Source organism: Carassius gibelio, chromosome B3, assembly GCF_023724105.1.
Source record: "Carassius gibelio isolate Cgi1373 ecotype wild population from Czech Republic chromosome B3, carGib1.2-hapl.c, whole genome shotgun sequence".
Taxonomy (NCBI): domain Eukaryota; kingdom Metazoa; phylum Chordata; class Actinopteri; order Cypriniformes; family Cyprinidae; genus Carassius; species Carassius gibelio.
This window is the reverse complement of record NC_068398.1, coordinates 7,096,902-7,117,184: the sequence shown is the minus strand read 5'-3', so window position 1 is coordinate 7,117,184 and position 20,283 is coordinate 7,096,902. Positions and strand designations below refer to the sequence as shown.

Genomic DNA, 20,283 nt, shown 5'->3' with positions numbered 1-20,283 from the left:
CTACAAGATTCTGTGTAGTGTTTTTTGGTCCAATAATTAGTATCTCTGTCTTATCCGAATTTAATTGGAGAAAATTGTGTGTCATCCAATCTTTTACATTTTTAACACACTCTGTTAGCTTAGATAATTGGGAAGTTTCATCTGGTCTCGTTGAGATATATAGCTGAGTATCATCAGCATAACAGTGGAAGCTTATTCCGTATTTTCTAATAATATTACCAAGGGGCAACATATATATTGAAAATAGAAGGGGACCTAGGACGGATCCTTGTGGCACTCCATATTTTACTGATGATAAATGAGATGACTCCCCATTTAAGTAAACAAAATGGTAGCGATCGGACAGGTAGGATCTAAACCATCTTAGAGCCTGCCCTTGAATACCTGTATAGTTTTGTAATCGATCTACGAGTATGTCATGATCTATGGTGTCGAACGCAGCACTAAGATCAAGTAAGACTAGAAATGAGATGCAGCCTTGGTCTGATGCAAGGAGCAGGTCATTTGTAATTTTAACAAGTGCAGTTTCTGTGCTATGGTGGGGCCTAAAACCTGACTGAAATTCTTCATACAGATCATTTTTATGTAGGAAGGTGCTCAATTGAGCAGACACAACTTTCTCTAAAATTTTAGACATAAATGGAAGATTTGAAATAGGCCTATAATTTGCCAGTACACTAGGATCTAGTTTTGGTTTCTTAATAAGAGGCTTGATAACCGCCAGCTTGAATGGTTTTGGGACGTGTCCTAAAGATAACGACGAGTTTATGATATTGAGAAGCGGTTCTTTGGCTACAGGTAACAGCTCTTTCAGTAATTTAGAGGGTACAGGATCTAATAAACATGTTGTTGGTTTAGATACAGTGATAAGTTTATTTAGCTCTTCCTGTCCTATGGTTGTAAAGCACTGCAGTTTATCTTTGGGTGCGATGGATGAAACTGAAGTGTTAGGTGTTGTAGAATCTACATTCGCTATTGTATTTCTAATGTTATCTATTTTATCAGAGAAGAAATTCATAAAGTCATTACTTTATTCATACAGGTTTGAAAAAAAATTTCACTTAATTTTCACTTTTGGATGAACTATCCTTTTAAGCTTTATTATTATTATTATTATTATTATTATTTCTTCATATTTTTAAATAAGCTTTTATCTTAAATTTTCCGTGCCAATTTAAATTTAAGGAAGTGTTAATAGATTTGTCATGCACGTGTGCATTTTTAATATTTCTAGTTAACTAGTTTTTATTTTTATTTTACACACACACACACACACACACACACACACACACACATATATATATATATATATTATAGTATATATGAAGCAAAAATACTAGATTGTTTATACATAATACTAGATAAATACTTGTTTGCTAGATAAGCAATACTTAAAAAAAAATTTTTTTTTCATGATTTGGTTAGATTTTTTAATTGACACTTATTACCAAAAAAAAAAAAAACTAACAAAAAACATTTATCTATGACTATATCTGAACATGTTCTAGGGCCTTCCATCTTCTGCATCCTTAAAATATGACACAACATCCCCAAAATATAGGAGACTTCAGGAAAAGACTTGTTTTGGTGGTGCACTTGAAAATGAAGCTATGTGATTCTGTGTGATTCAGTAAAACGTATTATTGCTGCGAAGGCCTTATGGGCTTTTACATCCAGAGATCATTTAAAATGTGAAGCAAGCAGTTCCGCACTTCCCAATTAAAACCTAATTAGGTGTAATTAGTGAGAGCGTTTCCTGACTGCGTTGGCTGTGTGTAAACGGAGTGGCTGGCATCATTTGTCAGTGTTTGTATGTGTCGTCCTCCTTCTTCAGGGATACTGACACTGTTTAAATGCCATATCGATCGCATCTCGTCTGTGTCTGTGGCTGCATCTCCCGAGGATAACCTCAGTAAATTTTTAGGACTAGTCTTTCATTCCCTCGCTCTCTCTGGCTCAGTCCCTCAGTGTAACGCATGAAAGGAGATAGAAATCTGTCCTTTCTGACTCTCCCTCTCCAGATTGATGGGCAGCACTCCGCGTCCACGGCGGCCAATCCTGACACTCGTGATGAATGGAGGGTCCAATCGGGGGACGTGACCCTATGCCTCTTCATCCTCCCTCACTATTCTCCCACTTGGTTTGCTGGAATGGAAGAAAGGCTAGGCTCTCGCGGCGGCCGCGGGTGGTTAGAGCCGTTCTTCTGTAGTTCCTCTGAGCTTTGGGTGAGGCGGAAGCACATAACTGGGGTCTTTATACCTGCATGAAAGGAGGGAGAACAAAGAGAGAGAATAAAGCTAAAGGAATAGTATACATCCAAAAAGTAAGACCTGAAAGGAAAATATTGGGAGTTGATGGTGAGATGATAAGTGCTTCCCATTAAGAAAAACACTCAGAGATAGAGGGAATGTTACAAGCTCTTTCCCAAAACATAGTATTCAGCTTTCTAAGACAGCGTCATGATGCAAATGAAACCTTAAAAGTTACTGATTAGATATGCTTTGCATAGCATTAGGCAGCATTTTATTCATTCATATTGTAAGTAGCATACACGATCTTGTGAATGAAATTCATAGTCCGTTATTTATTTATTCAACCAACTAAAAATGTGTATAAATGACTTTTTTAAATAAATATAAATCATGAATATAATATATTATTTTATATTAAATAAAGTCTCTCTCTCTCTCTCTCTCTCTCTCTCTCTCTCTCTCTCTCTCTCTCTCTCTCTCTCTCTCTCTCTCTATATATATATATATATATATATATATATATATATATATATATATATATATGATTGCATATAATATTTATATTTAATAAGTATATTTATATAATCTATTTATTTATTAGTATTTCAGAATATATATATATATATATATATATATATATATATATATATATATATATATATATATACAAATTTATAAGCAATTAAATATAGAAAATGAATCTGTTAAATATGTGTCTGATACACTGTGGGTGCTTTGTGATGAGTTTTTGGCTCAAGGTTTACAACAATTTAAAGTCACACCAGAGGTGTTCAGCAGGGATCTGTACTTGGCTCAGTCAAGTTCTTCCACAGTGACTAAATCAGTCATTACTTTTAAAAATGATTATGCACAGAGGCCTTCAGAGGCATTGTGTCAAGTTAGAACATAAAAGGGTCTGTCCAAACTGTTACTATAAAATTAGATGCACTCATTTCCCTATAGTGATATGCAATCGCAGTTTATGATGATTATCATCATACAGTATGCATAAGATTGGTACTCATGGAAATGACTAAAGTTGTCCAACCTGTTTATATACATATTTTGTTTATTTTTTAACATATCTAGAAAGGTAATATATTCCATATGTATCCCAGTGAGAGAATAGTAATTGCATAGGGTGCATTTGGCCAATTAAATGTTTCAGAAAAAATGTGTAAAAGTAGAGCCACAGCTTGAACCAGCCTTACATTTTAGCTGGTCTCTGGTAAGGCTGATCTGGTTTGGTGGTTTTAAAGGGGTTTTGGGCACATGTCAGGTGGTCAGGCTAGGAGACCTTAAGCTGGTTTAAGCTGTTCTTGTCAGATAAGTGCTGTCTGCGTAGGTTGCTCACTAGGGTTGAGAACAGAGCTTTAGTCTCATGCAGATGTGACCCAATTCAGACCGCCTGCATGATGAGAGTAAGAGAGGGACAGATGAAAGAAAAGAGAGGAGAACAAAAGTGTTTGATTCTGAAACAAACACAATATAACTGTCAGATATGCCTTATTATTTCATTCGTTCTCTCTAGTCTTATAGATGCAGGTACACTTTCCGAAAAAAGGGACAAAAGCTATCATTGTGGTTTTCCCTCTTAAAATATACTAATATGTACCATTTAGGTTTTATTGTACATGTTATAGATACTAATATGTACCTTCAAGATACAAATATGCATTCTTTAGAGGTAAATGAGGTACAAATGTGTATTTTTAAAGGGATACTGCCCCAGTGAGAGCTTGTGTACTTTTTTTTTTTTTTTGTGAATGTACAAGGGACACTTTTGAGGACGAAAATAAGGCTTGACCTAGTATATACTCAAGTGAGTTTAAAAGAAAACAATAAAAACCAATATTATACTCCCTAGATATGACTCATACTGTAAGTCTAAGGTATTTTTTGCCCCATTTTAATCTTAAGCTAGGCTTGGTTGCTTAGAAATGTATTGGCACACTTCAGCAAATCCCATTATTTGGGCTAATATTCAATGTCTGGAGGATGAGTTTTACAGAGTTTTAAAGTTATCACAATACTTACTGCAGGGCAGTTAACTAAAACTAAAACCATTGAAAAATATATATTTAAAAAAAGTTAACTTAAGTAAAAAAATATAAACTTATCTAGCTTTTAATCTAAACTTATTTCTCCTTTTCATCTACTTTTAATTGATGTACTAAAATAACTAAAACTAAAACTGAAATAAAAATGTGAAAAACTTAAAAAAAGAAATGTGGAAATGAAAGTGTAATAAAAATATAAACATATTAATCTGAAATCGAATAATAATATTAATAAATAACAGGGATTCATTTAACTGAAATATTTTTTTCTTCTTAAAAAATAGACCTTAAAGAACTAAAAATAGAAGTAAAATAAATAAAACTATGATGAAAACAGAAAATAATGAGAATAATAACAACAACAAAAAATACTGATGAATTTCATTTGATTTTTTATTCCAAGCTGAAAACTGCTAATTACAGTAGTTTCATCTTGGCGTGAATGTAGCATTTTTATAGTGACTTAGTCACTCCATTTTAAAAGTGCCATATTATAAGTTTTTGTGGTAGTTCTGCACTTCATCCGTCTGTGTGTCTGTTGAAACCGAGATTTTTTTTCTTCTGTTATTCCTTTCATTATCCTCATCTCTCTGGTTTCATTCTGACTCAGCTTTCGTGGGCTGAAAATGAATAAATTCATATTTCACTCTTGATAACCTTCCAAAGACCCCAGAAACATTAGACATTTTCCCATCATTCCCTCTCTCTCTCTCTCTCTCTCTCTCTCTCTTTTTGTATGTGGTTCTAATTCTCCACTTCTTCTACCCATCAGGCCGCAGTGGCTTTCATCCGAGGCTGAAGAAGAAGACCGTCTCCGAAGCTTTGAAGGGTCTCTGGTTTCTCCTTTAATGCCATCAACACGGCTTTCCAGAAACGTTCCGAGTGCAGACTAATAATCGGCGTTCCTGCTTGACTTTCACCAGCTGTGGAGCTGATCCAGCATCCCGGTTCACAGAGTGATGTGCCCTCTATTTTGATGTGTCAGGCTAATACATGTGGCCCATTTGTCTTAGTTAATTGGGGCAGAGCGGAGCATTGTGGGTAATTCTCCTGTGTCTGTACTGTCTTCACCTCTCCTCCTTTTCTGTTTAAAAAGGTCTGAGTGTTTCATAATTCACGCCTCAGGAGAAACGAACTCTGAGCCGAATCAAAAGCTTTTTCTACCTCTTCTATTTCAATTCATCTGCTCTGCCTTTACTCTCGATGACTGGCCTGTTCTGAAGAGAGAGATGATAGAAAGCATTATAAATGTATGCATTTTTGCATTACTTTGGTGTTAAAAACTCTCTAGTAAAGGTTGAAATGATCTCTTGCATCATTGTCCAGGTATAGTTGTGAATACACAGACAATCTAACTGCAACTAATCTGCTGACCATAGATAGTAAAGGAATAGTTCACTTTAAATGAAAATTAGGCCATCCAAGAGTTTGTTTCTTCATCAGAACAGATTTGGAGAATGTAGCAATGCGTGACTTGGTCACCAGTGGATGCTCTGCAGTGAATGGGTGCCGTCAGAATGAGAGTCCAAACAGCTCATAAAAACATCACAATAATACACAATTACTCCACACCAGTCCAGTCCATCTGATAATGATCTATGAACAGGAAAACTGTGTTTGTAAGAGACAAATCCATCATTAAGAACTTCAGACTGTTGCTTCTGACCAAAATGCAACAATATAATCCATAAAACTGCTTCCTGCAGTGAAAAAGTTGTCTTGTCTGAATCAGGAGAAAAATCTGCACAGACCAAGCACCATTTACAAGCCAAAACTGATGGACTGGAGTGGTGTGGATTACTTGTGAATTATTTTGATGTTTTTATCAGCTGTTTGGACTCTCATTCTGACGGCACCCATTCACTGCAGATTGAAGATATATTGGTGAACAAGTGATCTAATGCTACATTTCTCCAAATTTGAGGAAGAAACATATTTATCTACATCTTGGATGGCATGAGGGTGAGTCCATTTTCAGGTTTTATGGATATGAAATGTCCTTCATTAAAACACTTAGGAGTGCAGAGCTTATACAGCTGAAAGCATTTGCATTCATAAACTTAAAGTGTGTTGCTGGCTTTAGGTGTGTGGTAATTTAAACTGTGATTGGTAATCAGTGGACTGTTTGTTCACGCAGTGTTTTTAATTAAAGCTAGTTGTTCTGCCCGTCACAAAATACAACACGCCACACATCTCCCTCAAAATGAGCAGAACTAACTCTGAACCATTGCTCTGTAGAACTCACCTGAATACATAATGGCAAAGAATCCTAATTACTTAGTTTTCAATTATTTAATAATACATGAAAAACTGCAAACTATACTAAACTGGACTTCACTTCTGCACTGAACTGTTTATCTAATAGAAGGCATTCAAGTTAAAAAGGCAACTTTAAAAATGCAACTTTTTTTTTCCATTGACAAAGTGCATCTTGTATTTTTAATGGCAAAAAAGCATTCTGTGTGAACGGCCCCTTTGACCTCCGCTGGAAAAGTGTTGCAGACAGCGTCACGGACAGGCGATTTTACAAGGTTGCTAGCAAGGAAGCGGGAAGCAACTTGTGAAAACTGTGAAAGCAGTCAAAAGAAGTGGCATGCACTTCAGCCTAGAAAACCAAACATCCAGCGGCCAGCTGCAGAAACATAACCACCATGACCATGTTAAGACTGTGCTTTAAGATCTAATCTGATCAACTAGCAGTTGCAAAGGCATAATCGTTCTTACTTTTTGTTTTAACTAGAATAATTTGTGCTACAAACCAGTGTACAGCTTCTAAATCTGACCTCAGAAGACTACAGAGGGTAGTCCGGACTGCTGAGCGAATCATCGGTACAACCCTACCTTCTATTCAAGAACTGTACTTATCCAGAGTGAGAAAAAGGGCTGTCAAAATCACTCTGGACCCCTCACATCCAGCACACTCCCACTTTGAACTGTTGCCATCTGGTCGACGCTACAGAGCACTGAGCACCAGAACGACCAGACACAGGAACAGTTTCTTCCCTCAGGCAATCCATCTTATGAACAGCTGATAATAACGGCGAACACACTACACTTTATATTTATATACACATACACTTATTTATCTAACACACATACTTAGTATAATATGTACATACATAACTGCATTTTGTAATATACCTGCCTAAAATTGTCATTTGTATATTGTCATTCACTATCTACTTATTTGTATTTTTTATTCTTTTATTATGTGTTTTATGTTCTGTCGCTGTCATTCTGTTGTACTGCGGAGCTTCTGTCACGAAAACAAATTCCTCGTATGTGTAAACATACCTGGCAATAAAGCTCATTCTGATTCTGATTCTGTTAACCACTGTAAAACCGTTGAATTAGATCTGATTTAGTTCTGTTTTTCAGTGTTATTTTAGTATCATTTTGTCAAGGTGTCACATTTATATACAATTATAGAACTTATTAATATTCGATATGTTCAGTTTTTAATTGTTTTAATTTATTAATATTTTATTATACATTAAGTAGGTTTAGTTTTAGTTTTTAAACACTTTATACTATTTTTGTGTATTTTTATATCTCTGTTTAACTTTAATTAAATTATTACAGTTTTAGTTTTATTAGTTTTAGTAATTCATCTCAGGTATTTCCGTTATTTCTTCTTCTTCTTCTTTTTTTTTATTAAGATTTATATTTTATATGTCAGTTTTATTTTAAAGAATGAAATTTATTTTTAATAGATTTAGATCTGGTTAAAATTAACAACACTGCTGTTTTTATGTTCTGATAGAACTCAGTTTTTAAACGGGAGATTAAACGCTTGTGTCATTTACCAGAAGCGAGAAAGATGGATGCAGGAATAAAGAAAGTCAAGAAGGCACTGTCAGTGTGTGTGTGTGTGTGTGTGTGTGTGTGTGTGTGTGTGTGTGTGTGTGTGTGTGTGTGTGTGTGTGTGTGAATGGCGGGGTCTTAATGCCTGATTGGACTGATTAGAGGGAGTACTGCGCTTGCACTTTTGATAAATTGCTTTGATGAGAGAGATACCAAATGAGTAGCAGAGGAGCTATTAAAAAGAGAGAGAGGGGTGGGAAGGTGGAGAACGGACGGCTTTGGGAAGGTTTAATGTCATCGCTGACCTACAACAACTCATGAGCAACTCCTTCTCGAGGGTCAAACGGCCACAAAACGTCAGGATACAGATACAGAGATAGAGATCAGACTGATATCTGATCAACACTGTACTCTCGTTTTACAGGAAACCAGCCCATAGAAACATAACACTACAAATGAAAGCATATCAGACTTCTGGTTTGTTTGTATAAATGCAGCATCTTATGCAACATCTAATATCTGGTTTCTTTCGTTGGTTTTGCAGTGAAATGTTACCGGGACATGTTTTGGTGATGCTCTTTGATGGTCCAAGAAACGGTGTCGGCTCAACATTTGCACACAGCAAATCTCTTTCCTTGTGGGATGAGAACTGCTCTGCTCCCTTGATCTCTGTTTCGGTCTCTCTCTGTCCCTTCGCCCGCCTCGTCTAGTGTCCCGATCAGTGACATTTAGACAGAAATGGTAATTGATTCATGTAGCGAATGCTGCAGGAATGCTCCTCTGGTTTGGCAGGTCGTCCACTGCGGGGTTTCTGAAGATGCTTTCACATGCTCTGGTTATTAGATGTGTTTGCTATTGCTGTTGCTCATACTTTATCTTAGAGGTTTGAACAAACTTCTAATCCCTACTATTAAACTTCAGCATGCAGCTTGTTGGTAGAGAAACTTTCATTGACCGAGGGACCTGAGCCATATCTAGAGACCTGAATGTCACAGAGACTTGGACCAGATAGAGACCAACTAGCATAGCATCACATTGCATCATGGTCTCATGTTTTACACTGGCAAGCACCTCAAAATATCTACATTTACACATTAAAATTGGAGCTTTATCACTGTTCTGTTCTTATAATGGTATACTAGTCATATTATTTTTGTAATGAGATTGATGGATACTTTAAAATTCCTCTCAGGAAGTTCGGTTAAGAAATCTTAATTATGATGTCAAGTGCGTTTTGGAGCAATGCACTATTTCTACATTCAGTTCAACAAGACTTTTGGAATATAATTAATTAAGAATGCATGTTGAATACCGTTGCTTTTTATGTTTTCATTCAATTGATAAAGCTTTTGTAAATTCAATTGTTATGCATACTATCATAATTGCATAATACTATGGTATTTTGTACATTTTAAATGTACGGTTAATGCAGACTCTGCATTCATTGCATCCACCATTTTTCTCACTGGCATGCCAATTTATTTGTTATCATAAATAGTGCAACAGTTGGTTTCTTAAAAGTGAAACTCCCATTCATTTTGACCAAAGGGAATCTTTAATGATAACTTAATCATTCTAAAAAAGCTTAAATTAAAAATAACTTTTTAAAAGCTATAAGGTTGTTAATCGATGGCATATGCTTTTGTTGTCTGCATTATTTGAACTCGTTTTCATTTAATAATCTTGGTTAACAGCACACTTCCTGGTGAAAATGTTCCTGGTGAAAACTTCCCATGTTTCTCCACAAATCAGAGAACCAAAATTACCGAATCGCACCAAAAGCGCTGACAGCAACGTAATAAAGGTAATTCTCCTTTTATGTTCTTTCATAAATGCATTGTTTAAAAATAATCTCATAATATTTTATTCCCATAACCATCTTTGAATCAATAGCTTTATTCGTTTTTAATTCACTATATAGCATTTTCCATGCTACTTTTTAAGTAGAAGAATATATAGTGTATCCTGCGTTGTAAACAGTGCACTGTAGCGATTCAGTCTCTTAGATGTAAGGCATTTTTGAGGTTGTTCTAGTGTCAGTCTCCAATGCTTGTCTCTTGTATCTGTGTCTCAGGGGATGCTGGGTCAGAGGTAAACTTCTTTGAATCCACCACTGTGATCTTCCTTTAGACCACACGCGTGCACGCTGTGTTTCTGAGCGCTGATGAGCGGGAACCTGATGATAAGAACATGCTAATTTTCCCTCGTCTTATCTCATAAGGACTCTGCGGTGGATCCGGCTCATTGCTGTTACAAGATACCGAGCTACATGTGTCCACATCTCGACAGATGTAAGCGTGAGCGTCTTTGATAAAACTGCAGGGCCAAAAACCTTCTCTACGCAAATGCACTAATGCAATTGGAGGGTGTTTCACAGCCCGTGGAGGGAAATCCGAAGTCTCGATTTGCACTTAGCTTGCAGAAAAGGCTCTGATAGAGTCTTAGTTTGATGCTTAATTAGTTGCTTGTCATGTCAACTGATGCTTTTTATTCACAGCGACTCAGTGACAAACTTCACCGACTACTGCACCGGTTCCTCTGAGGACATCTGCGGTCTTCCTCAAAAGCATGCAGGGAAGACAAAATAAATGAGATCTCTTTAATATTTCAATCATTTCTTCTAGACGGCAAAATAATTACATGGATCTGCTTCTCAGATGTTTCTTCTGAGAAAATGAGACACGTTTGAGATCACAGGGATCATCTGGAATTTGAAAAAAGAGGTTTAATAATGTGCTCAGATACAAAAGTTTGCCATCAATTGTTCTGAGCTGCTCCACATTCATTTTATAGCTTTGTATCCTTAATTCTTTTTATTTGTTTTGGCACAAACCTGAAATTTTTGCCTTAGCAGTTCCAAACAACCTACTATTAACATATTGGCTGTTTATCAGTTCTCATAAAGCACATATTCTGCATTCATCCCTAATCCATACCAATGCCTATACTTGACAACTACCTAATTAACTATTAACAATCAGCAAATGAGGAGTTTATTTAGGCAAAAGTCATATAGTTAATGGTTTGTCAATAGTGAGAATTTGACCTAGAAATAAAGTATAACCATTAACTTTATTATGGAATACGTGATTACAAATTATTCACACAATGGCATTAAAATATTAATCATTTATTGATGCTCCCTGATACTTTCCTAAGTTTAAATGTGATGTAGGTACTTGAAGTTCCCCTGTTAATATTTAATAATATTGCATTATTTAATTTCATAACACACTAGCATGCAAGTTATGTCAAAAGTAATCTAAAAGTAATCTTTGATCTCTCTTACACAAAGCTATAGGATGCAAACTATCCACCAAATTGTAATGTAATGGAAAACATTCTCCTATATTTTGGTTCCTAGACATGGTATTAGATTTGTATTGGTCAATGGAATATTTCAGCCATGCTAAAATGTGCACAAAACATAGTTAAGGGTGTTTTACACATATATATCTACTATATAGATGCCCCATTTGACCGCTCCAAATAGTAGAAGCGTCCGCCATCGGTCAACTTGTCATCATTCACCATCGCAGGACTGTGGCATCTTCGAATTCATTGGTTACTATGGTGAATGACGCCAAGGTGACCTTTACAACATGGTGGACGGCTTAGGTGAAACAGTTGGCATCTGCGTATACATGCCCATGCTTTTACACTCTTAAAAATAAAGGTTCTTTTTGACTTCTGTGGTTCCACGTACAACCTTAATAAGCATTCATGGAAAGTTTCATAGAAGTTTATTTATGCTCAAGAAAAGAATCTTCAAATTATTTATACGTTCTTTACATATTTTGTTTTGTTCAATGAAGGGTTCTTTAGGGAACCTATCCGTGATTTTCTTAAACCTTCCTTTGGAAGCTTAATTTATTTTTAAAAGTGCCTGTTCTCCTTTTCATCTCGTAGTTTCTGAAAGAAAGCTTAGTGCTTTAATTAGTAGTCATGTAATCAACAAGACTGAAGTCTGACACCAGCAAAGTTTGAACTTCTGGATTAGTCAGCAAGTGTTCTCAGTTTATCAATCAAGCGGTAAGCAGTTATCAATGCTGAAATGTTTACAGTCCAGTGGTGTATGTAACTATAGGAGGTCCCGTGGAGGAACAGCTTGTGTGGGCGCACCATCTTCACAGCTGAATATTCCTCTGTGATTAATTACATCTTTTCAGAGAGCTGAAATTTCTGCCTCATAATTCCTTAGCCAATGTCAGCACTGACGTTACCTGTCAGGGTTTTTTTTTTTTTTTTTTTTTTTTTTTTTTTTTGCTGAGGTCGCAGTTCTGAGGTGGGAGCAGTTAACATCTAATGGACAATCCGTCCTCCCACTGTGCGTCTGTCTCACCATACATGCTGATTGACAGAAAGACAGCACTCGCTTGCAAACTTTCGGACCAAAGAACTCATAAAATAAGACAAGTTACTCAAACTCTTCCTGGTTTAACACTGTCTGCAAATTACATGCGCAATTTTCTTCTGAGAGACATGCTACAAAACTTGTGCAGTTTCGATTTCCACTCAAATTACAGCTCTATTATTACTATTAAGGTACTTAATGTTTCTAATGAATGTTTTTTTCATTAATGTGGATGAGAAAACCAAAGTTTTTTTATTTTTATTCAAAGCCAGGGACATGGTGTTTTGTTCAAATAAATAATACATATATTTTCTTTAACTGGCTATAAGGACATGTAAAAAAATGCATGTTCTTCTATTTATATAAAATAATACTATCATTAAAATTTTGCACAGAATGAGTCTTTATGAGCAATTAATACATTTAAGCTTAAATACTTAAGAGTTTCATGGTTACTTGTTTGATGCAGATAAAAAAAAAAAAAAAAAAAGATAATATTTATTTTACAAGCTGTTTCTTACAGCAAATGAACTATTATTCCTAACAAAATGTTGTTATTATTATTAGTTATTTCTCATTAGTAACATTCCTTTTCTATTTCACTCCTTTAGAAGTCTAGAATGCATAACAGTCTGAATTTCATTTAAATGTTTTCCTCATAATGTTCTTCTCTTTGATATTTATATTATTTTGCTGTCCAACACATCCAAGTTCAAGACTCATCCCAATAACGATGAGTCAGGGTTTCATAATCTTTTCCTGAACTTTCTGACTTCTAAAGAAGTCTTAAATCTAGGTCTTATATCTCTCTGCCTGTCTTTAATTATTCTGTTATCGTAGAGTGTCAAATCTCAGCTGAACTCAATGCTCTGTACGGCATTGAACGAGTTGCGTCACATTCATGATGCATGACATAGCGAACTGTTCCTGTGTATGTTCTTGTTGATCCAGGGATTTGGAAATGCTGAGGGTCAGGGGCTTGCACAACAAACCTATCATTTTGATTTCATGGGTAGTTAATTGGCTGGATGAATCTCACAAAACTACCAGAAAATGCCCCTTTCATTTTCTACCAGATAATACAAAGAAGAAAAAATAAATAAATTATATTCTAAATATTTTGAAAACTAGGCCACGTCTGTCTCATTTCTGGCAAAGAATGTTCACTTCTCACAATCCAATCCATTCCTGTCTTAGATTTTTCTCATATTGAATATCCAGTTTCACTCAGAAGCGTTTGTCAGTGGCACTACATAAAGGCTAATTCAGATAACCTTGTCCCCTCAAATGGCCCCTATAGTCTACTGAACTGTGATTGACTACTTTAGCCTACATGTCAGTCAGTGGGTGCATGGTTCTTGACAGAAATAAGCTGTCACCGATATTGTAGTTATATAGATTGTTCTGTATGCCTTTGCATAGTGCACATGCTAGGATGTGTAATCCGAATGTTGATTGCAGGTAGAATTATAGCCTAATATAAAAAAATATATATGTTAAATTCGACTTTATAGAGATAATAATTTAAAATCAGGATGAAAAAGCACTTCATTGGTTGTTTTTATATTCTTTAAATCACTGCTCCGGTATTTATACCCGCCATATCCAGTCACAGGAATTCGCGGGCTTACAAAATTCAAAAGTAAACGGTCACAACGGCTATGTTCGTTTATCGATGGATCTGGATGTTTTATCTTCGTGGATGTTTATTGCGACATTAAATGTATATGTTCGAGATTTTAATAAAAGATTTGACACAGTTGATCATATTTGTAAGAGTAGACTAAAAATAGATAGAATTCACAGCCGAACAATACATTCTTACTAAATGATGATGATTTGCTGCTTTTAAACACTAGATTGCACTAAAAGTACGATTCTGTGTTTTCCTGACAGGAATGTTGATCAAGCAACATGTCTCGTGTGTTCAAAGGCTGTCCATGACACTAATGCAGTTGTAGGAGAGGTCGTGTAGGTTGCTCAAGCCTGCAGGTATGCGTGCGTTTACCGGAGACGGGTTTGTAATTACCTGACTTGTAGAAGAACAACGTTCGAGAGAGAGAGAGAGAGAGAGAGAGAGAGAGCGCGGGATCGATGGAGGCGGGTCACAGCGGAGCAGCATCTCTCTTTCAGCTCTGTTCGTCTCGGAGACGCAGTGACGGACATCCCGGAGTTGAGCGCACTGGACTCGTAAGTTCTGTCCTTTTTTTGCATTGTTAAAGCCACTTTTTATCTTCTTCTTGAATGAATGTCGGATGTCAGCGATAACATGAGTAGATTGTAATTTAATATGTGAGTATTTATTCGCTTTACTACACAGTAAAAGTGAAAATGTGCAGACATTACCTAGAGGGGATAGGTGTAAAAGCATGGCTTTTAAAAATGACTTTTGCAGTTATCATCCAACGTAGTCCCTGATTAGTTTATGGTAAATCATATGTTTAAAACCTATTAACTTATACGTTACCACATGGAACACGTTTAGGTTTACTTGACGGAAATCCCCGCTTTTACATATACATTTATTTGTTTTATTTAACGTTAGTACTGTAGTATGTTTCATTAATTTGATTAATTAATTTAATTTTAATTTTGATTTATTTGTTAATTCTTGAACATGAATGTGTAAACTGATGACATGTAAAGAGATTTCTTTTCATATCTCTATTTTTTATGCAGTATATAATGCTGTTATACAACAGATTCACACCGATAGATTCGTTATTCATAGCGTTTTTTTAAGCAGTTGTTGACAGTATTTGTGTTAACTTAGTATACATTTTGTTTCTGTTAACAACGTATAATGATTTTTGCTGGAACAAACAAACTAGGAGATGTGTGCTGTCCATGGTGCTGAAATCATATAGACTGTAGCTTTTTCGGACCTTAACTGAGAAGAGTTTCATTGCTTTCCCTCTCATTTTTTTGTTTGTTTTTCAGATAAACATAATGTAGTCAGTCTTGAATAAGTAGATTTCAAGTTTGAAAACCTTTTCATTCCTTCCACTCAACGAAATGGGCATTGCATAAATATTGGTCTCACACTATAAGCACTTATGCCTTAAAGAATGAGAATCTTAGGGAGTAAGACTGTTGAAATGATGCTATGCGGCGATGGAGAATGGAGGACCCACAAGAGTGCATGACAAGCGGGTCAGTGCTGGTTTGAAGAAATTATAAATAGAGGAAAAACGCATATCACCACTTGAAGCCATGGGGATACGACACCTCCTGCTTCTTTTGGTCTATCTAGACCCACTGTGTGTCTTGAGCGCATCCACGGCCAAGCGGAGCAAACCCTCTCCAAAGAGACCCCCCAAAGTAAAGGAGGTCAACAGCACTGTTGCTCCAACAGTTGCACCCCGACGGATCACACAAGTCCAGGCGCCCATTATCGGTGATCATGATACCTGTCTCGGCTACTACGATGTGAGCGGTCAGTTCGATAAAGAGTTCTCCTGCAACAACACCGACCACCGGTACTGCTGCGGGAGCTGCTTCCTGCGCTTCTGCTGTCCCGTGAAAGCCAAACGAGTGGATCAGAGAGTCTGTACCAACTACAACACCCCCGACTGGATCAAAACCCAACCACCCTCACCCGCACCCACAGGGGACACGTACGACCCAGCGCTGGACCAGACCAACACCACCGTCTACATCACCTGTGGGGTCATCACCCTCATTATCATCCTGGGGATTTCTGCCAAAGTGGCCTATGATAAAGCCACCAGACCACCTCAAGAAATGAATGTCCAGAGGTAAGCCCAAGAGATGTGTTTGGAAATGCTAGCTTTTGGTTAATGCATAGTGCGTGATGTACTGGTTGTATAGAAGTGAAGTAGCCTGGTTCCACCACCCCAGGGCTGGTAACCAAAGTGTGTACTATGCAAAAATGTGCAGTTTTTATATTAGAAGGATAGTTCACCTAAGATTTAAAATTCTGTAATGATTTACCTCCATGGGGTCCATTTTTGTTGGGAATTTTTGGGTGAACTGACCCCTTAAGAAGCTATTTCTACCTTAGTGCATGTGAAAGTGCATAAGATACTTAGGCAAATTTACAGTGCTAAATGTGGCATATGGATAACCATTCAAGAAAGAGAAACCAAACCTGTACTGTTAGTCATTTTGGGTGATTGTGTTTACCCAAAAAATTTGCTCATTAACTCACATTTACATTCACAAAATCAGAAATTATGAGGATATAACAATCAAAAATATGAAAAGGCTGTATTTTTTTTCTTATTAGCATTTCAAAACAATTTATTAAGATAAAAGTGGAAAGAAATTCAGATAAACACAGTATTTTTTAGAGACACTTTACTTCTTATACACAAAAACTGTTTGAAGAACATAGACTGTGTGTAAAATTAGAGTGATTTGTCATTTTTTGTGAATAAGGCTGAATGAAGAAACCAGAAATGAACGAGACCTTGTAACACATTTCATTTATAACATACAGTACATAAACTAGACCGTAATGAAAGCTTTTGTGGTCTTGATCACAAAATAAGTGCTGGGTTCTGGGTTAAGATGGAATATTAATAGTTAATTGCATACTGTATCAAATCTAGGACTCATCTGCGTCTAGGAGGGATTGATTCTGAATTTCATTAGTCTTGTGCTGAGATAGAGGTCAACAGGAAACCATCGTAGTAGATGAAACTAGGTCTTCATGGCGCAGTTTGTCAATAAGACAGATTTATATTGCTCCGGTTTGTCAGTGTCAAAAATAGAGAAAGGTTTCTTTGGTTTTGAAGGTAAAAAAAATGCTGTTATGTTTTATCTCTATTGCTTATTCATTTAATTTCGGCAAAGGAAATGTTGAATTTTCATAGTAAATATTACATAACAGTGACTTTATAGCCATTTTAGCCAGTCACCCGGCAAGGCAAAGTCGTTCATGTGCAAAGCTGTTGAGAGTATTAAAGATGGCACATTGCTCTTCTCTTATCGAACTGATCCGTGCTGCAAATATGAGTCAAGCTCAGGCAGTTTGATAAGAATTTGGCTGGCACTCACAATGAGGTTTATTGGATTTGTGAAGAACGAATTACATTCTGTACAGCCAGTTGACACTTGGGATTGGCATACTAAAAAATTAACAATCTGTTGTTATTTACTCATGGCATTTCAATGGAACTTTCGTTCTTCACTGGAAACCAAAGCAAAGTGACCAAGGGCTGACGATGAGCCCAAAGAAAACACCATTAAAGAAGTCCATTGGACTTAAGACTGGAATACACTACACACCTCACTACACAAATCTGAACAGATTTTAAAACGCTATCTTACACTTATGTAAATGGTTACAGAGAAAAACTGGCTATCGTACACTACACGACTAAGGATCACACACTACCAGACTTTAAAGTCTCTGATAAGTATGAGTCAGTCATTAATTGCATTTATTGTGTTGATTTTTTTCATATATTTCCCTGAACTGATATTGAACATTTCTCAGAGGGTTTTGGGGTTAAACTCCCATTTTAGATCTGTCTTGTTCTCGATCAATACTTGCCCCATAAAAAATAAAAATAAAAATAAAATATCCCTGCTGCTCACTGTCTCACAGGGAGATGCCAGTGAAGTTTCATACTACAGTGTGTGCTGTGAGGGTACAGAATGTTCCAGAACATTTGTTTTAACATTTCCACCCTTTAAATCCGCTCGGCTTCATTTAGGCTGTGTGTAGAGGGTGGTAATTTGCACCAAAATACAGTTAAATATATTATGAGTGTGTTTACCCAGAGGCTCAGATGTGTAGTGAAACCACTCCGAGCTGGAAGGCTCTTGATGTGTTTTGTGTGTTTGAAGAGCACAGGCGCATGAAATGCGGTTTCTCTGAGGAGAACGTCTGTATGACTGGAGATGAGGCCTCGGTCAATGAGGGACAAGATCTGCCTCACGCCTCTCTGGCTGATTCATTATGAATCGATTACAAGGACTCTAGAGTTTTTGTAAGTAGTGCACTATGGCTTGGTTGTGGTTTGACCTCATGATCTATAGTTATACTTGAGACTGATGACAAAGTGAGGACTAAAGTATTTTAATTACCTCATACTGGGTAAAAAATGGATTAGCTCAAATGGATCATGGGTTGTAATTCATGCTCATGTAACTTATGACTCATTTGTGCCAACAAGGAGCCCCAGTACTATTGTGTTACATAATTACATTTTTCAAAGCTTATTTGGGTGAAAGTCTTATTAAAAGTAATTAAAAGTTATATATTTATATGAAAATGTATAAAAAAGAATATAATGCCTACATAAGAAAAGAAAAGGCACCATTATTTTTACCCCCCTCCCCCCTTTTATGTGATAAATTCCCTATTATTTTAATTATAAAGTAATGTATAATGTAAAGTGTTTGATATTATTGTATAATTTTTATGTAATTTTATGTCAATTTTAATATTAAATACACATCCATATTGTGTCTAAACAAGATTTTATTTGGGTGCTTAATTGTCTTAAATAATCAAAATCTTAACTCTTACAGCTCCTAGAAACATATTTTTACTTGGGCAAAATATATATATTTTTTATCATTCTGGAGTGAAATATTACCTGAAATTTTCTAAATGAGATTCACCCACTTTAATTAGCTTACTTTCCTTTTTGGACTACTGGCCAAAATCTAAGCTATCTTAAACACAAACATATTTGTCAATTCAACAACAAGCCTGTAATTCTTTTAACTATTTTCTCTGCATCACAGTGACATGACATATGAGGAGTTTGATTATAATACCGTCTAATTATCTGGTGCTGATGACATAATCAGGAATGTGATTGGGCAAGCAGCTGCAGTCTTGTCCGATCGCATCTTCCCTGTGTGATGAGTCCAACTCTCAGCTACCCAGAAACCCCTGCTGTGTCTCAGCGTGTTGTCTCTCTTTGTTTAAATATTGATGCCGCTGTGCTGTCTTAGACACCTGCTGAAATGGCCAGGGAATGATCAGCCTGTGGGAGAAAACATCAGAATCGAGAAAAGTCCTTGAGAGAAATTCAGCAGTCAGGGAATAAAGCAGAAAGAACATGACTGTGCAAAAAAAAAAAAAAAAAAAAAAAATTCTAAATTAAAGTTTAGACATAATGAGTGCTGGTGCCATGAATATGTGATGCTATATATGTACAACTATATGTTATAACTAAGAGACAAAATTGTGATGGAATGTGTGTAAAAAAAATTAAAAACAAAAAAATACATACACATCAGACCTATATATGTATATATACACACACACACACGTAGCAGTAAATTTATACGATATTGACACAAGTTTGAATCCACCTGAAGACAAACTTGTTCTCCTCCCTTTTCACATCACATATCACATTGGAAAGGTATGAATTTTCAATAAAAATTTAGCACATATGCTAAAAGTGTAAAATAAAGTGCCTCATGGGTGTTTACCCTGTAGGGTCAGGGGTACGTGTAGGGAGGGCCTTACTGGTCATGAGCCTTACATGAAATCATGAGCAAAGCAAACAGTTCATGCAAGGTTTTACAAATGATGCTCTTCATGCTTCATGGATGAGGCTTGATGTGTCTGAGTTTGTGTTCTTCGAAGCATTATGGTCAAAGATCTTTTTGTCAACTTTAATCGTAGGCTTCATTGATCTGAGCTTATGCACCTTGGTTTTGGAATGAATAAATCATTATTTGTGGAAAATGTTCATTCCAAAACTGAGTTAAATAAGCTCAGATCGATGAGGCCTACGATCAATCAGTTCCAAAAAGAAATATAAAACCTTAGCTAAGTGATGGAAAACAAGTTGATACAAACATTGAATCCAAGAATAGG

General features: G+C 36.2%; 1 protein-coding gene across 2 annotated transcripts in view; it reads left to right on the top strand.

Annotated features, from left to right (window-relative positions):
• Window positions 1-14,454: 14,454 nt before the first annotated feature.
• The window catches only part of LOC127951859 (protein shisa-6-like), an 83,506-nt gene continuing 77,677 nt past the window's right edge, over window positions 14,455-20,283 (top strand). The window contains exons 1-2 of one of the 2 annotated variants that reach the window (XM_052549939.1): window positions 14,455-14,660; window positions 15,411-16,228. In XM_052549939.1, the coding sequence (XP_052405899.1) occupies window positions 15,684-16,228 (545 nt within the window). In that variant the 5' untranslated portion in view covers window positions 14,455-14,660; window positions 15,411-15,683. The remainder of the gene's footprint in view (window positions 14,661-15,410; window positions 16,229-20,283) is intronic. The other variant, XM_052549938.1, reaches the window with a different exon arrangement.